This window comes from Oncorhynchus mykiss, chromosome 12 (assembly GCF_013265735.2).
Source record: "Oncorhynchus mykiss isolate Arlee chromosome 12, USDA_OmykA_1.1, whole genome shotgun sequence".
Lineage (NCBI taxonomy): Eukaryota > Metazoa > Chordata > Actinopteri > Salmoniformes > Salmonidae > Oncorhynchus > Oncorhynchus mykiss.
Genome location: NC_048576.1, coordinates 95,628,318 through 95,646,522, shown reverse-complemented (window position 1 = coordinate 95,646,522; position 18,205 = coordinate 95,628,318). Strand labels below are relative to the sequence as shown.

Genomic DNA, 18,205 nt, shown 5'->3' with positions numbered 1-18,205 from the left:
CCTCTTGATTCTCAACAAACAGCAGTGAGGAAGACTGTGACACTTGGTGCCTGACTGGGCTGAAAATGTAATAACACAGAACACAGTCTCCTCTCCTCCAGTCAGAATGAATTGACCACATTAGTCTCCTCTCCTCCAGTCAGAATGAATAGACCACATTAGTCTCCTCTCCTCCAGTCAGAATGAATATAACCACATTAGTCTCCTCTCCTCCAATCAGAATGAATATAACCACATTAGTCTCCTCCAGTCAGAATTAATATAACCACATTAGTCTCATCTCCTCCAGTCAGAATGAATAACCACATTAGTCTCCTCCAGTCAGAATGAATATCACCACATTAGTCTCCTCCAGTCAGAATGAATAACCACAATAGTCACCTCTCCTCCAGTCAGAATGAATATTACCACATTAGTCTCCTCCAGTCAGAATGAATATCACCACATTAGTCTCCTCTCCTCCAGTCAGAATGAATAACCACATTAGGAGGGCTGATGAGCATTGTTGGTGGTGACCATTGAACCACTCTCTCTCGCTCCCACGTTTCCCCTCTCTCTCTCTCTCTATTCCTCCCTCTCACTCTCTCTATCCCCCTCTGTCCCCCCTGTCCCTCTCCCTTCTTGGCCAGCTCACTGAAGTTGATCTAATTGAGTACAGCATTTCTCCAGGGGGACATAAAAAGCCATGGCGATTAGAGTCAAGTCATGCTCAGTTTTATATTAACAGTGTGAGTAAAGGCGGGTGGGGGACTTCAAAGCGTCCTTTCAGAATGGGATTTTCAGCTTAAATCCACATAAGGAAAAACTGTCACCACTGGTCTGGTTTTTTCTCTCTTAAAGGGACATTCGGAATCGTCCCTTTAGAAACAACACAAACGCAACACAAAGCGCAGCCTAGAACACCATTTTCATGCATAAGGAGATTAAACTCTTTACCAGAGTGACAACAGTGTGGCACTATGTTACATTTGCTTTGAATGGGACTTAACTTGTGGTTCACAGTTTTGGGTTAATGTTATGATCTTGGACTCTAACTCCTTAGAATTTGGATTCACAAATTCTCACGTTATCGTCCCGTTGACATGGAATAGGAGATTGACCAGGCCTACCTCCATCACTATGGATAAAGCCTAGAAGGCCAGCATCCCGGAGTCGCCTCTTCACTGCTGATGTTGAGACTGGTGTTTTGCGGGTACTATTTAATGAAGATGCCAATTGAGGACTTGAGAGGCGTCTGTTTCTCAAACTAGACACTCTAATGTACTTGTCCTCTTGCTCAGTTGTGCACCGGGGCATCCCACTCCTCTTTCTAATCTGGTTAGACCCAGTTGGCACTGTTCTGGCTTGGATTTTGCTCTGACATGTACTGTCAACTGTGTGACCGTATATTGACAGGTGTGTGCCTTTGTCTAATTAATAGAATTTACCACAGGTGGACTCCAATAAAGTTGTAGAAATATTACAGGATGATAATGATCAATGGAAACAGGATGCACATGAGCTCAATTTCATGTCATAGCAAAGGATCTGAATTCTTATGTAAATAAGGTATAGTTTTTTATATATATATATATATAAATGTGCAACAATTCTAAAAACCAGATTTTGCTTTGTGATTATGGCATATTGTGTGTGGATTGATGATGTTTTAAAAATGTAATTCAATTTAGAATAAGGCTATAAAGTCATTTTTGGGGAAAAAGTCAAGGGGTCTGAATACTTCCTGAATGCACTGTACATGTACAGTAGGTATGAAAAAAGTGACTATGAATAGATAATAAACAGCGAGTAGCAGCAACGTAAAAAAGGGGGTCAAGCAAATAGTCTGGGTAGCCATTTGCGTAACTGTTCAGCAGTCTTATGACTGGGTAGAAGCGGTTAAGGAGCCTTTTGGACCAAGACTTGGTGCTCCGGTACCACTTGCCTGGCCCCAGTGATGTGCTGGCCCGTACACGCTGCCCTCTGTTGCGCCTTGCGGTCAGATACCGAGCAGTTTTCATACCAAGCGGTGATGAAACCAGTCAGGATGCTCTCAATGTTGTAGACATCTAATTCTTTGAGAATCTGAAGACCCATGCCAAATCTTTTCAGTCTCCTGAGGGGAAATAGGCATTGTCATGAACGCTTCACAACTGTCTTAATGTGTCTGAACCATGATAGTTTGTTAATGATAGGACTTAGTGCCTGCAAGAAACTTGAAGCTCTCAACCAAGAGGAGAGGAGACTAGTAGATTAGTGTCCCGCTCCTTGAAAGTGTCAGCTTTAGCCTTTAGCTCAGTGCGGATGTGGCCTGTAATCCATGGCCTCTGGTTGGGATATGTACTGATGGTCAGAGTTGGGATGATGTCGTCGACGCACTTATTGATGAAGCCGGTGACTGATATGGCATACTCCCCATGGCATACTCCCCATGGCATACTCCCCATGGCATACTCCCCATGGCATACTCCCCATGGCATACTCCCCATGGCATACTTCCCATGGCATACTCCCCATGGCATACTCCCCATGGCATACTCCCCATGGCATACTTCCCATGGCATACTCCCCATGGCATACTCCCCATGGCATACTCCCCAATGCCTTCGGCTGAATCCCGGAACATATTCCAGTCTGTGCTCTTAAAACAGTCCTGTATCTTAGCATCCACGTCATCTGACCAATTCCATATTGATCGAGTACTTCCTATGCTTGAGTTTTTGCTTGTAATCAAGAATCAGGAGGATAGAATTATGGTCAGATTTGCCAAATGGAGGACAAGGGAGAGTTTTGTACACGTCTCTGTGTGTGGAGTGAAGGTGGTCTAGAGTTTTGTACACGTCTCTGTGTGTGGAGTGAAGGTGGTCTAGAGTTTTGTACGTGTCTCTGTGTGTGGAGTGAAGGTGGTCTAGAGTTTTGTACGCGTCTCTGTGTGTGGAGTGAAGGTGGTCTAGAGTTTTGTACGCGTCTCTGTGTGTGGAGTGAAGGTGGTCTAGAGTTTTGTACGTGTCTCTGTGTGTGGAGTGAAGGTGGTCTAGAGTTTTGTACGCGTCTCTGTGTGTGGAGTGAAGGTGGTCTAGAGTTTTTTCCCCCTCTGGTTGCACATGTGACATGCTGGTAGAAATAAGGGAAAATGGATTTAAGCATTCCTGCATTGAAGTCCCCAGCCACTAGGAGCCCCACTTCTGGGTGAACATTCTCTTGTTCGCTTATGGCCTTATATAGCACGTTGAGTGTGGTCTTAGTGCCAGCATCGGTTTGTGGTGGTAAATAGACTACTATGGAAAATATAGATGGAAACTCTCTTGGTAAAGAGTGTTGTCTACAGCTTATCATAAGGTACTCTACCTCAGTATTGATTGAGGTACTCAACAGGTATTGCTTTCTGGAATGGTTGATGGTTATTAGATGGTTGTCTATGGTTAGGTGGGTGTTCTAGTGCCCACCTCTTTCTCCTGTCTTGCTACTGGGGTCTGCTCATCAGTCCCGGTGCTGTTCTTCAGGCTGGATTTGAGGAATATCTACAGTATGGAAATAAAAGAGTGGGTAAGAAAGAGACGGGGGAGAGAGTGAGGAAAAGGTAACACTTATCTGCCCTCAACACACATGGGAACCCTCCCTTACACTTACCGGAGACAAGGGGATAGGGTTCTCTCTCAAATACCTGGGGTTCTCAATCTGCAAGAGAACAAGAAAAGAAACAGAAAAAAAGCCCTTTACTTATTTTGCATCTCCTCCTTTTTCTCAAGACAAGGCTCCACCACACACACACACACACACACACACACACACACACACACACACACACACACACACACACACACACACACACACACACACACACACACACACACACACACACACACACACACACACACACACACACGTCCCTCCCGACCTCCGCCCTCGGTTTGTCTTAAACAATACAGGACTTCAAACTTCAAAGGCCAGCACTTAACACACAGTTAGTTTCTTCCCTCAGCTCTGACTGTTTACAGAAAGGGAATACCTCGGGCCACTTCAAGGCATTGTGTGTGTTCAGCTCAGCTAGGCCCATTTCCGCTTGGCTCCTCTTTCTGCCAGTCAGCCCTTTTGTCAACCCCTGTTACTCCGTAAGCTATCCATGACGCGTCTATCGGCCCAGAGAGACAGATGTGTATACATACTCCCTCACCAAACACGCCCGCTCTGTCCCCTTTGATTACACAGGGAAGAAAAAACACAATGAGACTGAAGAGACGGCTAACAGGAACGACAACTCTGACGTCAGCCCACCTTAGAGTGTGTTAAGACACAAGTGGACTGACTGACATGGCTATGGAGTAAAACCATCAATGGTTCAACTCTGTTAGGGGATTTAGCCGGGAGGAGAAACTGTACTGTAGTGAGTCGACGGAGTTGGCGGTTTCATCTAATTTCATTCTCCTTCTTCTCCTTTCCTCTTGTTGTGAGTGACCTCCTTATTTCTCTATGAACTTCCCAGGCAGCTTCACACAGTGTGGAAGACAGCTGCAAGGGAGCAGGCGGGATCACAGCCTTCTGAAACAGAGATCCTCTGACTTTGTAGATGACAACATATGACAGAGAGAGAGAGGAAAGAGTTCTACAGCTAAGGCTCAAAGGGCCAGGGAGGGGCGAAGGACGGGAGTAGAGTGTGTGTGTGTGTGTGTGTTTGTGTGTTTGTGCGTGTTTTCTCTGTGGTGTGAAGGTTCAAGTTGGTGAGCTCATTCAGTAATCCTAAATGAATGGGGGACTGAGGCCTGTTTGAAGGCCCAGAGCTGGAGACCAAACTGGTCTGAACTATATGACATGTCAGTAAGACAGTGGACATCCAGTATACTCCAGAACGACCAATCATTCAATACTAAACAGGCAGTGGCTGGACAAACCTCTGCCCTCTGAGCATAGAAACACTTTTGTTTAACCTCTGACACCCAGTTCAGCAAATCAGGCTTATAAATAAAAGTTATTATAAAGTCTTAACAACATTTTTGAATATTGAAAGACGTCCCACACTTACCTCCCTCTCTGTGGAGCGGAGCAGCCCACATCCAACTCTGACCATGGGAGGCCCACATGCCAAGGCTTGCAGGGCAGGGCCAGACCAGACATTGGTGGTGAAACATAAACTGGTGCTAGACTAAACTAAAGTGTGTGTTTGCTTGTGATGTCTGCCCAGCACGGGTACTGGATCCTGTCTGTGGCATTCTCCCTGACAAGGACAGATGGATGAGGCGGCCGCAGACAGAGGAGAGAAGAGAGGAGAGAGGAGAAGAAAGGAGAGCCACTCCACATCAAGGACCTACTGCTCAAGCCAAACAAACACACGTTGTGATGCATCACTTCCTAACGTTGACCCAACGTTGGGCAACAGGTCTGTGAGGCAGACAGGGACAATCGACTGGACTATGAGGGGAAAGACTGCGGTTGTTCTGTTCTCTCCTAAAGGTGAGAGGGAGAGACCTGGCTAGGTGGCTAGATGGCTCTGGGGTACAGACATTTCAAAGAGGATACCAGAAAAGTTTAAACAAATCATGACCAGGCAAGACAGAATTACATTGAGGCAGCAGAGAATGCTGCAGACAGCTGGTAGTTTCAGCCACTGCAACCAAACATCCTGCTCTTAACTCTGTCTATGTTCCACAGTGCAGAGAGCACAGGCACACAGCTTAACCCTGTCTATGTTCCACAGTGCAGAGAGCACAGCCACACAGCTTAACCCTGTCTATGTTAAACAGTGCAGAGAGCACAGCCACACAGCTTAACTCTGTCTATGTTCCACAGTGCAGAGAGCACAGGCACACAGCTTAACCCTGTCTATGTTCCACAGTGCAGAGAGCACAGCCACACAGCTTAACTATGTCTATGTTCCACAGTGCAGAAAGCACAGCCACACAGCTTAACTCTGTCTATTTTCCACAGTGCAGAGTACAACCACCTGTAGATCTATTATAGATGATGCTGGTGGTAGTGGAGGCTAGGGGAGCATTGCCAAGCACACTGCCTCTTATCATTATCACTACCACAACACAGAGCAGAGCAGGGCTTCACGTTCCCGTCAGATACAGGAGAGAGAGATGAGAGAGAATCATCAACTTCATCAAAAAAGAGAGAGACCCGTACAGGTGGAGGGGGAGAGAGAGGGGGAGAGAGGGGGAGAGAGAAAGAATAAATAAGAGAATAAAGACAACATCAGTGTACTGCTTATCTCTCCCAGGTCCAGTAACTCTCCAGACACAGGAGATAAGACAGGAACACATCTAAAGACTCTCAGTCTCCCTCTCCTCCTTCCTCCTCATCCTCCTCTAGCCCTCATCTCACTGCTCTCTGACTGTATCCCTGTGGTCTGACAGACACTGCAGCTGTGTAGGTGCTAGTCAGTAGTTGTGTGTCAGTGTGACAGGCAACGTGTAGTCTACTGGGCATGGGGTACTATCTCATCCAATGGTGGTATATTTCATATAACCAGCCTGGAACTGGCTGTGACTTCAATATGCTTCTCAGGCGTCTAGGGCTCCCCCTTTGCTTCAAACAAGCAGGAATTGTAATCCAAACCCTGGTGTGAGAGGCCTATATACTGTACTTACGATGTTTACAGACATGGAATAAATTAGGGACGATTTTTAGCAGGACACAACGTTTTGGGACATTCAGACAGAAATACAGTACATAACCTTAAGTATGTGGACACCTGCTCATCGAACATCTCATTCCAAAATCATGGGCATTAATATGGAGTTGGTCCCCCCTCCGCTGCTATAATGGCCTCCACTTTTCTGGGAAGTCTTTCCACTAAATGTTGGAACATTGCTGTGGGGACTTGCTTCCACTTAGCCACAAGAGCATTAGTGAGTTTGGGCCCTGATGTTGGGAGATTAGGCCTGGCTCGCAGTCAGCGTTCCAATTCATCCCAAAGGTGGTCAATGGGGTTGAGGTCAAGGCTCTGTGCAGGCCAGTCAAGTTCTTCTCCACATACCTCGACAAACCATTTCTGTATGGACCTCGCTTTGTGCACGGGGGCATTGTCATGCTGAAACAGGAAAGGGCCTTCCCCAAATGGTTGCCACAAAGTCGGAAGCACAGAATAGTCTTTACACCACACCAGCCGACGCTTGGCATTGATCTTAGGCTTGTGTGCAGCTGCTCGGCCATGGAAACCCATTTCATGAAGCTACCGACGAACAGCTAGGGTGCTGACATTGCTTCCAGAAGCAGTTTGGAACTCGGTAGTGAGTGTTGCAACCGAGGACAGTGTTGCTCCTAGACGTTTCCACTTCACAATAACAGCACTTACAGTTAACCAGGGCAGCTCTAGCAGGGAAGAAATGTGGCGAAATGACTAGTTGGAAAGGTGGCATCCTATGACGGTGCCACATTGAAATTACTGAGCTCTTCGTTAAGGCCATTCTACTGCCATGTTTGTCTATGGAGATTCCATGGCGGTGTGCTCGATTTTATACACCATTAGCAATGGGTGTGGCTGAAATAGCCGTATCCACTCATTTGAAGGGGTGTCCACATACTTTTGTATATATAGCACAGGCTCGTGGTCATGGCTGGAGCGGAATAAGTGGAATGGTCTCAAATACATTGATACCATTTAATTTGCTCTGTTCCAGCCATTATTATGAGCCGTCCTCCCCTCAGCAGCCTCCAGTGATATTTTGTGTATGTTATGCATGCTTATCGGACTAGAATATGGAATCATGTTGGCTCTATTCGTAGCATTTCTATCTGCCACGTTCAACAACGTTTGGCTACTGAATGTGGCCCTGGCAGACATACCCCCAGGTTCCAGCTGTTGAGGCGAGTTTCCAGGTCACTGTCGTCAGGAGACGGCACCCCTGGCTTCCTGTGGCCATCCACCTAGGGACCAAAGAGAATAGGTGATACTGAATGTGGGACAACAAGTGCACATACTGTTCAGTAGGGTGTGTTGTATTCTTATCACCCAGCCCCACCCAACTGCTTCTCCAACCCTTCTTTACTATACTCTCCTCCCCTCCATTCGCCTTCCTTACTCTCCTCATCCCTCTCCTCTCTCCTTTCCTCCGTTCTCCTTCCTTACTCTCCTCCCCCCACCCTCCTCCATTCTCCTTCCTTAGTCTTCTCATCCCTCTCCTCTCTCCTTTCCTCCATTCTCCTTCCTTACTCCTCTCCCCTCCATTCCCCTTCCTTACTCTCCTCCCCTCCTCTCCCCTCCATTCCCCTTCCTTACTCTCCCCCCCACCCTCCTCCATTCTCCTTCCTTACTCTCCTCCCCTCATCTCTCCTCCATTCCCCTTCCTTACTCTCCTCTCTCCTTTCCTCCATTCTCCTTCCTAACTCCCCCCCCCCCACCCTCCTCCATTCTCCTTCCTTAGTCTGGTCTCCCCTCTCCTCTTTGCCTCCCTCTCCTCTTTGCCTCCTCCTCCTCTCTCCTATCCTCCATTCTCCTCCCCCACCCCTACCCTCCTCTCTCCCATTCGCCTTCCTTACTCTCCTCTTCTCCCCTCCTTCTCCTCTTTGCCTCCCTCTCCTCCTCTCCTCCTCCTACCCACGCCAGATGTTTGGCGGTTCCAGACCATTACCGTCCCCGTCCTGTCCCCCTACAGTCTAAATTCCAGTCCAGGGGTCACAACTCTCTCCCCTCTGTTGTTTTGCTCAGTCTTTTGTTACAGGGCGCCCCACTCCTGAAACGCTGTTATATAATGTGAACGTTGTGTGAATGTTATGCAAACGTTTCCAGAGTGCTGCTGTTGATTCAGGATCAGGTTTTGTGAACATTTCGTATATACGTTATAATGTGAACATTTCCAGGGTGCTGTTGTTTTTCGGGTCAGGTTTTGCCTGGGGTTGGGTTTGGGGCTTGGTGAGGGTGAGATATCTAAGAAAGAGAAATATCCAATAAAGTCAAAGTGTAGGCATTTTTTTAACCCGAATGAAATTAGGTGGAGGGTGGACCTCTCCCTCTCTCTTTGTCTCTCGTAACAGAACAAGGCACACTGCCAAGTTAACACCTCATATTACACAGACAAATGACGGAAATACCAGGCTGATTAAAATGGTCATAGTCCTGATTCATCGCCTGTAAATGTCACCCACAGTGTTTATTATCATTGATATCGTGGTATGCCAAGTACGAGTGTCACGCACGGTGTAATGTCATACTCTCTGTGTCGCAGCCATTCAACCTACCGTGTGAAAATACAATCAATGGTATGATATGATGGAGAACGTCATTACAGAATAGAATATGTCCTGCCGGAAATTTAAGACTCCGTAATTACAAACTCAGTAACTAAGATAAAATAGGCTAAACGTAAAGAGTTGCCAAGTAGTGACAAGGAGTGTTGTAGAGTACTGCTGACCCCTTTGTTGTGGTCTTCAGAAGAGCGTTTCACTGGGCTGGAGGCCAGGGGCTGAGATGGAGACATCTCCTCATATAGCCGTCTTCTCCTGGATACAGAGGGAATGAGAGAGAGAGAGAGAGAGAATGTGAGAAAGAGAGGGAGGGCAGGAGAAATGTGAGAAAGAAGGAGATATATAGAGAGAGGGAGGGAAAAAGAGAGATGGAGAGAGAGATTTACATTAGGAAAGATTGAAGAAAACAACAACTAAATACAAAGATCTGAGTGTATCACTGGTTGTATTACAGGAAACAGCTTCACCCAATCACTGGCTTACATTATGTCTATCAATATCATTTGTAACTCATCAAATGTGAGTCGTGCAGTACAGATGTAGGATCTTCATATTTTGACCTGTATTGTCGCAGCAAAATAATACTGCAGCAACATGATTTGAAAGGCTATTAGCTGGTGAGGCTATTTCCTGCGGGGCAGGAAAATTCTGAGCAACAAAAGAGTGATCAAATGAAGATCCTACAGCTGTACTCATTTCTGATGCATCTATGCTTTTAGCGCACTGCTTTACTCTCAAAAACTAACACCCTTGCCTCTCGCAATTGACTTTTTCCTACTAGCATTGGCTTTGCTGATAGCTACTTTATTGAGGAATAAAATACTTACCATGACTGAGATGTGGGATCAATACATTAGATCAATACATTAGAGTATCACAATATTATTTTTCACAACATTATTTTGGTAACTCCAAGTAAAAAAAATGAAAAGCTAGGTAGTTAACTTTAGCTAGCGCTAGTCAACTGTACCTGCGCCAAAACTGGTATTTCTTCTGTAACTTGTTTCCATCTTTAAAAAAAAAATGGTGAGCCAACATGTTTCCAGCACTTTTATTTCCATGACTGATTAAAATTCGCTTTTACATGGCTCTCTCTTGTTCTCCTGCAACAGACAAGGTGAGCAATATGTTTGTAACATCGAATCGTAATACATAGATCCGTGAGAATCGCAATACATAACGTATCAGCATCTACACTACCAGTAGAAAGTTTGGACACTCCTACTCAATCAAGGGTTTTTCTTTATTCTTACTATTTTCTACAATGTAGAAAAATAGTGAAGAAATCAAAATGATCAAATAATACATATGGAATCATGTGGTAAGCAAAAAAGTGTTAAACAAATTCTTCAAAGTAGCCCCCGTTTGCCTTGATGACAGCTTTGCACACTCTTGGCATTCTCTCAACCAGCTTCACCCGGAATGATTTTCCAACAGTCTTGAAGGAGTTCCCACATATGCTGGGCACTTGTTGGCTGTTTTTCCTTCACTCTGCGGTCCTACTCATCCCAAAAGATCTCAACTGGGTTGAGGTTGGGTGACTGTGGAGGCCAGGTCATCTGATGTAGCACTCCATCACTCTCCAAGAGCAAACCAGATGGGATGGAGTATCTCTGCAGAATTCTGTGGTAGCCATGCTGGTTAAGTGTGCCTTGAGTTCTAAAGAAATCACTGACAGTGTCACCAGTAAAGCACCCCCACACCATCACACCTCCTCCATGCTTTACGGTGGAAACCACACATGCTGTGATCATCCGTACACATACACGGAGTCTCACAAAGACACGGCGGTTGGAACCAAAAATCTCAAATTTGGACTCAGACTAAAAGGACAGATTTCCACTGGTCTAATGTCCATTGCTTGTGTTTCTTGCCCCAAGCAAATCTCTTCTTATTCCTGTCCTTTCGTAATGGGTTCTTTGCAGCAATTCGCCTGATTCACGCCGTGCAGTTAACTCTATTGAAATTGTCCTCTGCAGCAGAGGTAACTCTGGGTCTTCCTTTTCTGTGGTGGTCCTCATGAGAGCCAGTTTCATCATAGAGCTCAATGGTTTTTGTGAATGCACTTGAAGAAACTTTCAAAGTTCTTGACATTTTCCGTATTGACTGACCTTCATGTCTTAAAGTAATGATGGACTGTCATATCTCTTTGCTTATTTGAGCTGTTCTTGCCACAATACATTTATTTTGCATAACTCATCATGTACACTACTGTTCAAAAGTTAGGGGTCACTAAGACATTTTATTTTTTAAAGAAAAGCACATTTTTTGTCCGTTAAAATAACATCAAATTGATCATAAATACAGCGTAGACATTGTTAATGGTGTAAATGAGTAGTGTAGCTGGAAACGGTAGATTTTTTTAATGGAATATCTGGCTCTAACCAGAATAGAAAGAGGAGTGGGAGGCCCCGGTGCACAACTGAGCAATAGGACAAATACATTAGAGTGTCTAGTTTGAGAAACAGACGCCTCACAAGTCCTCAACTGGCAGCTTCATTAAATAGTACCTGCAAAACATCAGTCTTAATGTCAACAGTAAAGAGGCAACTCCGGGATGCTGGCCTTCTAGTAAAGCATTCAAATAAAGCATTATTTGTTCAACTGCAACTTCTGGGGTAGCTAGCTAGCTTAAGCTTGGTACCTAGCTAGCACCAATACAGCCAGCCTGAAAATAAAGACCAGTAGAATCTGCAGTCATTTTCATTATTTTTAGCAATGATTTTGAAATCCTTGCGAGTAAGTATTAGCTAGGTAGCCACTTGATGTTCGCCGAACTTCAGTTCATGAAAATAAATAGCTAGCCAGCTACTTAACACTGTTGACCAAAGCTAACGTTATAAGCAGCCAGCTAGCATAATCTGGCTAGTGAGGCTCAACCAGACCGGGGTATGTGTTGTGAAGCTAGCCACAATAAGGATAAGGCACAATAGTGGAATTTGCGGTTTGCCTTCAAAATAAAAGTACCTCTTTGAAAGTGATGCAGAAGGTTACAATTAGTGGCATCATGCCATATTTCGACTAGATAATGTTAAACAAGGTTGTAAAGTGAAGCAATAAAATGGGGTATCAGTCTAGTCGGTGACACCCACAGAACACAATTGTAAAGAGTTCACCCAAATATTAATGTTGTAGCTCTTATCGCGGGACTGTATGAAATCACCTCCCCAGTCAGCCTATTGTGTGTACTAACATTCATATTGCACTGTACAGCTTTACATAAGGATTGGGGATCAATGAAATGGGGTATTTACAATGATGGCCTAACCCGGCAAAACCCGGACGACACTGAGCCAATTGTGCGCCGCCCTATGGGACTCCCAATCACGGCCGGATGTAATACAGGCCGTATTCGAACCAGGGACTGTAGTGACGCCTCTTGCACTGAGATGCAGTGCCTTAGACCGCTGCGTCCATGTGTTAACTATTTAACTGTACTAGAATGCTTAAAATTTAAAATAGGTGGTTATTGGTATCGTTTTTTTGGCAAGGAAAATATTGGATATCAGTATCGGCAAAAAATGTAATATTGGTGCATCACTAATGGGAACCTCTGCTGACGCTGACAGAATCAGAGCACTGAGAGCAGTGTAAAAGTGTTTCCCAAATCGAGTCCTCCAGTACCCCCAACAGCACACATTTTTGAGGTAGCCCCGGACAAAAAGCATGATTCAACTTGTTAAGGGCTTGATGATTAGTTGACCAGTAGAATCAGGTGTGTTTGTCCGGGGCCACAACAAAAACATGTACTGTTGGAGGTACTCAACGACCAGAGTTGGGAATCACTGCACTAGGACACGTCCTAGCAAAACTATTTGTCTTCCAACACAACCAAGAGAGAACAGACAACAATGGGAACTTCCGCTACTGATTCTGACAAGCTATGCTTCATTAATTTGTATTACCAGCTAATTAAGCATATACACTGGAGGCAATTAAACCGGCTTAACAATGACTGAATAAATCTGCACAATTAGGGAAGGGTGGAGACGATCGACGAAAGAACAACCAGTACTGTACCGAGGTATGCGATGAAAACATCCAATTATTTCTCTAGGGCACTTTTAACTACAGTCATTTAGGCCTATATATTCGCTTTGTTGTTTTCCTCATGTCCTTAACACTCCAGAGTTCTATGAAGTACTTTTCTGTCACAAGAGACTGACAGTTTGACCACAGAAGATCACTTGCCTTTCTGAAGAAAATGTAATGTGAATAAGAGGGCGATAGAGAAGGTGGACCAGTGAAATTCAGCATCAGAGGCAGGAGAGGGCGCTCTCTGTGTGTCTACATTCTGTTATTAAGTGAGCGCGACTGAATGATACAAAACTTGTATGTTCTCAATTAGTGTCAGTTGAGGTCAAACTTATCATCGTGAAACTAATGGCGTGCATATTTTGTATCCTTTGTGTGTCTCTCTACCAGCTGTAAAAGCAGCCTACATGAAGACTAGCAGGCACACTTTCTTCTCCTCAAGTATGCACGCACGCACACACGCACACACCGGGGGCCAAGCGAGCAGTGCAATGTCGGGCCTCAAAGTCAACAGGTGGATGAGGATAATTGAATCAGATGTGTCTGGAGTCTGAGGCCCAGAGATCAAAGCTGTGCCAGCCAGGCAGGTCGGGGCTAGGGGAGAGAGAGGGGGAGTGTGTGTGTCTCTCTGCTGCTGCAGCCAGTCTTATTAAAACAGCCTGACATCTATACGCTTCGTCCATGACCTCCAGGTGCAGGAGCCAGAGGCCCTAGGTCTCACCCTCAGGCACCCCAAGGAAGGCAGCCAGACCCTGTGGCACAAACAAGACGTGGACCCCTTAACTCAACCACCTGGAGGCAAGGTCAACGAACAGACTCTTGCCTTACAGGGAAAGACCCAAGGCGGCTAAACAGGTCATTTATAAAAGCTGTTTGATGTCTGATGCTGCAAGGACAATGTTATTGTCACACTTGGCGAGGGGGATGGAGAGGGAGAGGTTAGGGGTTCTCATGTGTGGAGCTCAGATGATAGACAGGAGTCAGGGTGAGTAAAACAGAACGAGGAAAAACAAAGAGAGAGAAACAGAAGGGATTCACATATAGGGGTTAACAAATATGATGCTAACCACCACCACACATTTATCCTTCCACCTTTGCCTGTTTGCTATGAGGGGAGAAAGACCAGAAATTCCCCTCGTCTATTGTAACGAACGCAACACTTCCACACATGCCGAGTCAACATTCGGCTGCCCCAACACATACACACACACTTCATCTCTCTCCCCCTTCTCTCAGAGCTCTCCAAGGAACGCCAAAGACAACAACGTGTCAAGACAATCATGGCGTGTTTAAGGCCTGATCCATAAGTGACATGCGAGTACCAGGAGTCGGCAGGTAGGCTTCACACCAGGGCCTCTGAGGATGATCTCTTAACCTGGATCAGCTTGCTACCCCCATTCCTTTCACACAGACACAACTAGACTTTATCCGTTGAGAACAGAGAGAACCATCACGGAGGACATCACCGGTTCTGTCGGTGAGTAACGCCATCTTGTGGCCAAATCTGGAACTTACTCACTCCAGCCAAACATGGTGTCTCTCCTAGCCAGTTAAAAACAGAGTTTCTAAACCTAGAGGCCCAACAACAGGATACTTCTGAGATTTTGGGAAGATGTTCCTAATGTTTTGTATACTCAGTGTAGAACAGGATTGCCAGATATAGAACAGGATTGCTGATACAGTCTAACCTGCAAGCACCCCAAAGTTAAATGACTACTTGACCTATCACCCCATTGCCTGCATGAGGCAGAGATCAAAAGATCATACATCACAAGGAGTCAAATTAGGTTCCTAGAGTTTTATCTAAATGGGAGAGACACATTAAAGAGCATTTGGAAACTATTTAACCATAAACTTAAATTGTTTAAAACCTAGATGTTTTATGTCATCTTATGAAGTGGGTCTTACCTTGTTTCAAAGTAGCCTAGCCAAAATACAACAATAGAAATGTTGAGGGAATTACTTTACAAACACTTAATACGCCATTGAAAACAGCATTTTTCTCATGTTTTATTGGTTTTCAAATCAACATTATTTTACTGTCCAGCAGCCAAAGGAATAATTCTAGTCACTTTAGTAACCCATGCTAGTTAGATCTCCCCTTTCCTAATCTGTGTCACATGAAACCACTCGCGCATCCGTGTGCTTTTGAGAACAGTGTTTCCCTGCCAATTGCATTTAGGAACATTTGCCCATAGCTTACAACCAAGTGTGCATTTTTAAGCAGGCATAGCAGTTGAGTATGTAGCTTAAGCTCTAGTCTATGCCAGGGAATAACCTACCTGTGTGTGTTAGAGTAGGCTGTGGGAGAGGACCTGGCCCTCTCTCTGAGCAGGCTGTCCCAGGAGTCGTCACCCTGGCCCAGCTCTCCCGTTACCCAGTCAGGCAGGCCTGCAGTGCTCTGCTCCAGGCCCCGGCCACATAGAGGCTCGTCAAAGTAGATGGACTGGCAATGAGAAAAGGTGCAGAGCTGAGTTTAGCCATCTAAAACAGTCAAAAACATATAACATACAGTCTACAAAGTACTATAAAATGGAATATCATGAATTAAACAAATAAACAAACATAAGCAACATGGGCAGTCTACTAGCAGTATAGAGCAGAAAGTATACTATTTATAGTAGCTTACATCATCAGCGCACTTTAGTACTATACCGAGGATTGTTTGTTTACCATATATGTTGGTAGAGTCTTGAGACTGCCTGACTCTGGCTTGTGGCTGAAAGGGCCCTCCAGGACCCCTCTTCTGAGCATGTGCAGGAGCAGGCGGGCGTACATGTTGCGGTTCTTGCGTCCCATCAGGCCCGAGCCGGATACACCTGGGTCACACAGCTTCTTGATCCACAGGGCACACAGCTGGCGCTCTGAGGTCAAATAGGGAGCAAGAAATTACAATCAATGCATTACTAACACATATGACAATTACAATTTATAGAACACTTGCTTTTTAGTAATACAACTCATTTTACTGTAGACCTACCTGTCTTGTGGGGGAGTTTTAGGACATATGGTTTCATGTCAACCAGGTGATGGTCAAACTCTGAGTCCAGTTTCTCCCATGTCTCTTCTTGTTTGTTCATAATGTCCTGCACATTGGGAATAACACATTTAACGTGTTACTTTCGATTGGTCACTGTGTTTACATGCAAACGTGTCCACTCCGCCCCTCAGAGCACATTTTAGCTATTGCTTCACAAAAACCATGCGCAACTAAACTACTTCAGAACTAGAGGTTTCAATACAAATGTAGCAAGTCTTTGCTGTTACTGTCATCAATTCGGCATCCCTGCATAGAACTAACGTTGGAAGAGTTAGCTACACACAGACTGAGCCACCAAGCTCAGCTGGCTAATAACAACTGAACCGTTGCTAGACACTTCGACTAGCATCGAGAAGGTGAGGACGGCATATCTATCCTACTAGCTATCTCTCACAACTGAATCTGACATATAGTTAGTTTGCCAATAATGGTGCAGTTAGCTACAGTAGCAATCTGGCTAGCATCAGTTCTGTTGCTAACAGTAGTTCAAGCAGCACATCAAAACGACAAACAAAGTGGCCCGCGCACTTAGTATTCACTTCTAATTTGTATAAATGTTACTCGTTAGTTAGATAATTACGATATATTACACTTCAAGCTAACATTGTGCGATAATACTGGAAAAAGTAGAGTTATTGGCTTGTTATTACCAGCTTCTGCAGATCTAAACGGTTCAAACTTCTGCTACACAGACTGCGTCCTACGTCACATCCTTTTTCCGTAAACAGAAAACGGGAGCGTCCATGTTGTCATAGAAACTGTCAAGCTGATGAAACGAGTGCTCATGCTGTCATTTCCAAAATGGTACCCTTTCTGTGCATTTGCAAGATGTTGCATTGAGTATAGAGTTAAATAGTTGTACATACTTCTGTGATGCAGACCTGCGTTTACTATGCACAGTTCTGTTTGGTTCTAGGTAAAATAAAATACAAATAATAATAATAATTGGAACCCAGCAGCCTAGGCTAGGCCCATTTGTAAATAGTTTCAAATATAACTATTTACAGGATTTTTAAAATATATTTTTAAATGCTTTCAAATACTAAAAAGTCGTTGGATTCGGCCACATTGTTTTAAAATACTGAATGACAAAAAAATAAGTATTTAAAATACAAATATTTAAATATGCATAAATGTAGGCCTATTTGAACCCAGGTCTGCTGTGGTGTTACTTTCAACTAGTTACTGTATGTTTACATGCAAACATGTACACTCCACCCCCCTGAGTACATTTTAGCATTTTCAAAAATTCCACATAACATTCTACACTATACATAAAGTCAGCAAAAAAAATAAACGTCCTCTCACTGTCATCTGCGTTTATTTTCAGCAAACTTAACATGTGTAAATATTTGTATGAACATAAGATTCAACAACTGAGAGGTAACAGTCAGTATCTGGTGTGGCCACCAGCTGCATTAAGTACTGCAGTGCATCTCCTCCTCATGGACTGCACCAGATTTACCAGTTCTTGCTGTGAGATGTTACCCCACTCTCCCGGACATTTCTGGGGGGAATGGCCCTAGCCCTCACCCTCCGATCCAACAGGTCCCAGACGTGCTCAATGGGATTGAGATCCAGGCTCTTCGCTGGCCATGGCAGAACAGTGACATTCCTGTCTTGCAGGAAATCACGCACAGAACAAGCAGTATGGCTGGTGGCATTGTTATGCTGAAGGGTCATGTCAGGATGATCCTGCAGGAGGGGTACCACATGAGGGAGAAGGATGTCTTCCCTGTAACGCACAGCGTTGAGATTGCCTGCAATGACAACAAGCTCAGTCCGATGATGCTGTGACACACTGCCCCAGACCATTACGGACCCTCCACCTCCAAATCGATCCCACTCCAGAGTACAGACCTCGGTGTAACGCTCATTCCGTTGACGATAAACGTGAATCCGACCATCACCCCTGGTGAGACAAAACTGCGACTCGTCAGTGAAGAGCACTTTTTGCTAGTCCTGTCT

At 44.9% G+C, this 18,205-nt stretch overlaps 1 protein-coding gene across 3 annotated transcripts in view; it reads right to left on the bottom strand.

Moving 5' to 3' along the window:
- The window catches only part of LOC110538761 (centrosomal protein of 112 kDa-like), a 185,734-nt gene extending 168,705 nt beyond the window's left edge, over positions 1 to 17,029 (bottom strand). For 2 of the 3 annotated variants that reach the window (XM_036939340.1, XM_036939342.1), the window contains exons 1-8: positions 16,888 to 17,029; positions 16,178 to 16,283; positions 15,871 to 16,061; positions 15,480 to 15,643; positions 9,330 to 9,417; positions 7,765 to 7,845; positions 3,610 to 3,657; positions 3,426 to 3,500 (exon numbers count right to left, since the gene is read on the bottom strand). In XM_036939340.1, coding sequence (XP_036795235.1) covers positions 3,426 to 3,500; positions 3,610 to 3,657; positions 7,765 to 7,845; positions 9,330 to 9,417; positions 15,480 to 15,643; positions 15,871 to 16,061; positions 16,178 to 16,277 — 747 coding nt within the window. In that variant the 5' untranslated portion in view covers positions 16,278 to 16,283; positions 16,888 to 17,029. Of the gene's footprint in view, positions 1 to 3,425; positions 3,501 to 3,609; positions 3,658 to 7,764; positions 7,846 to 9,329; positions 9,418 to 15,479; positions 15,644 to 15,870; positions 16,062 to 16,177; positions 16,284 to 16,827; positions 16,851 to 16,887 lie in introns of those variants that run through there. The other variant, XM_036939341.1, reaches the window with a different exon arrangement.
- Positions 17,030 to 18,205: the final 1,176 nt, after the last annotated feature.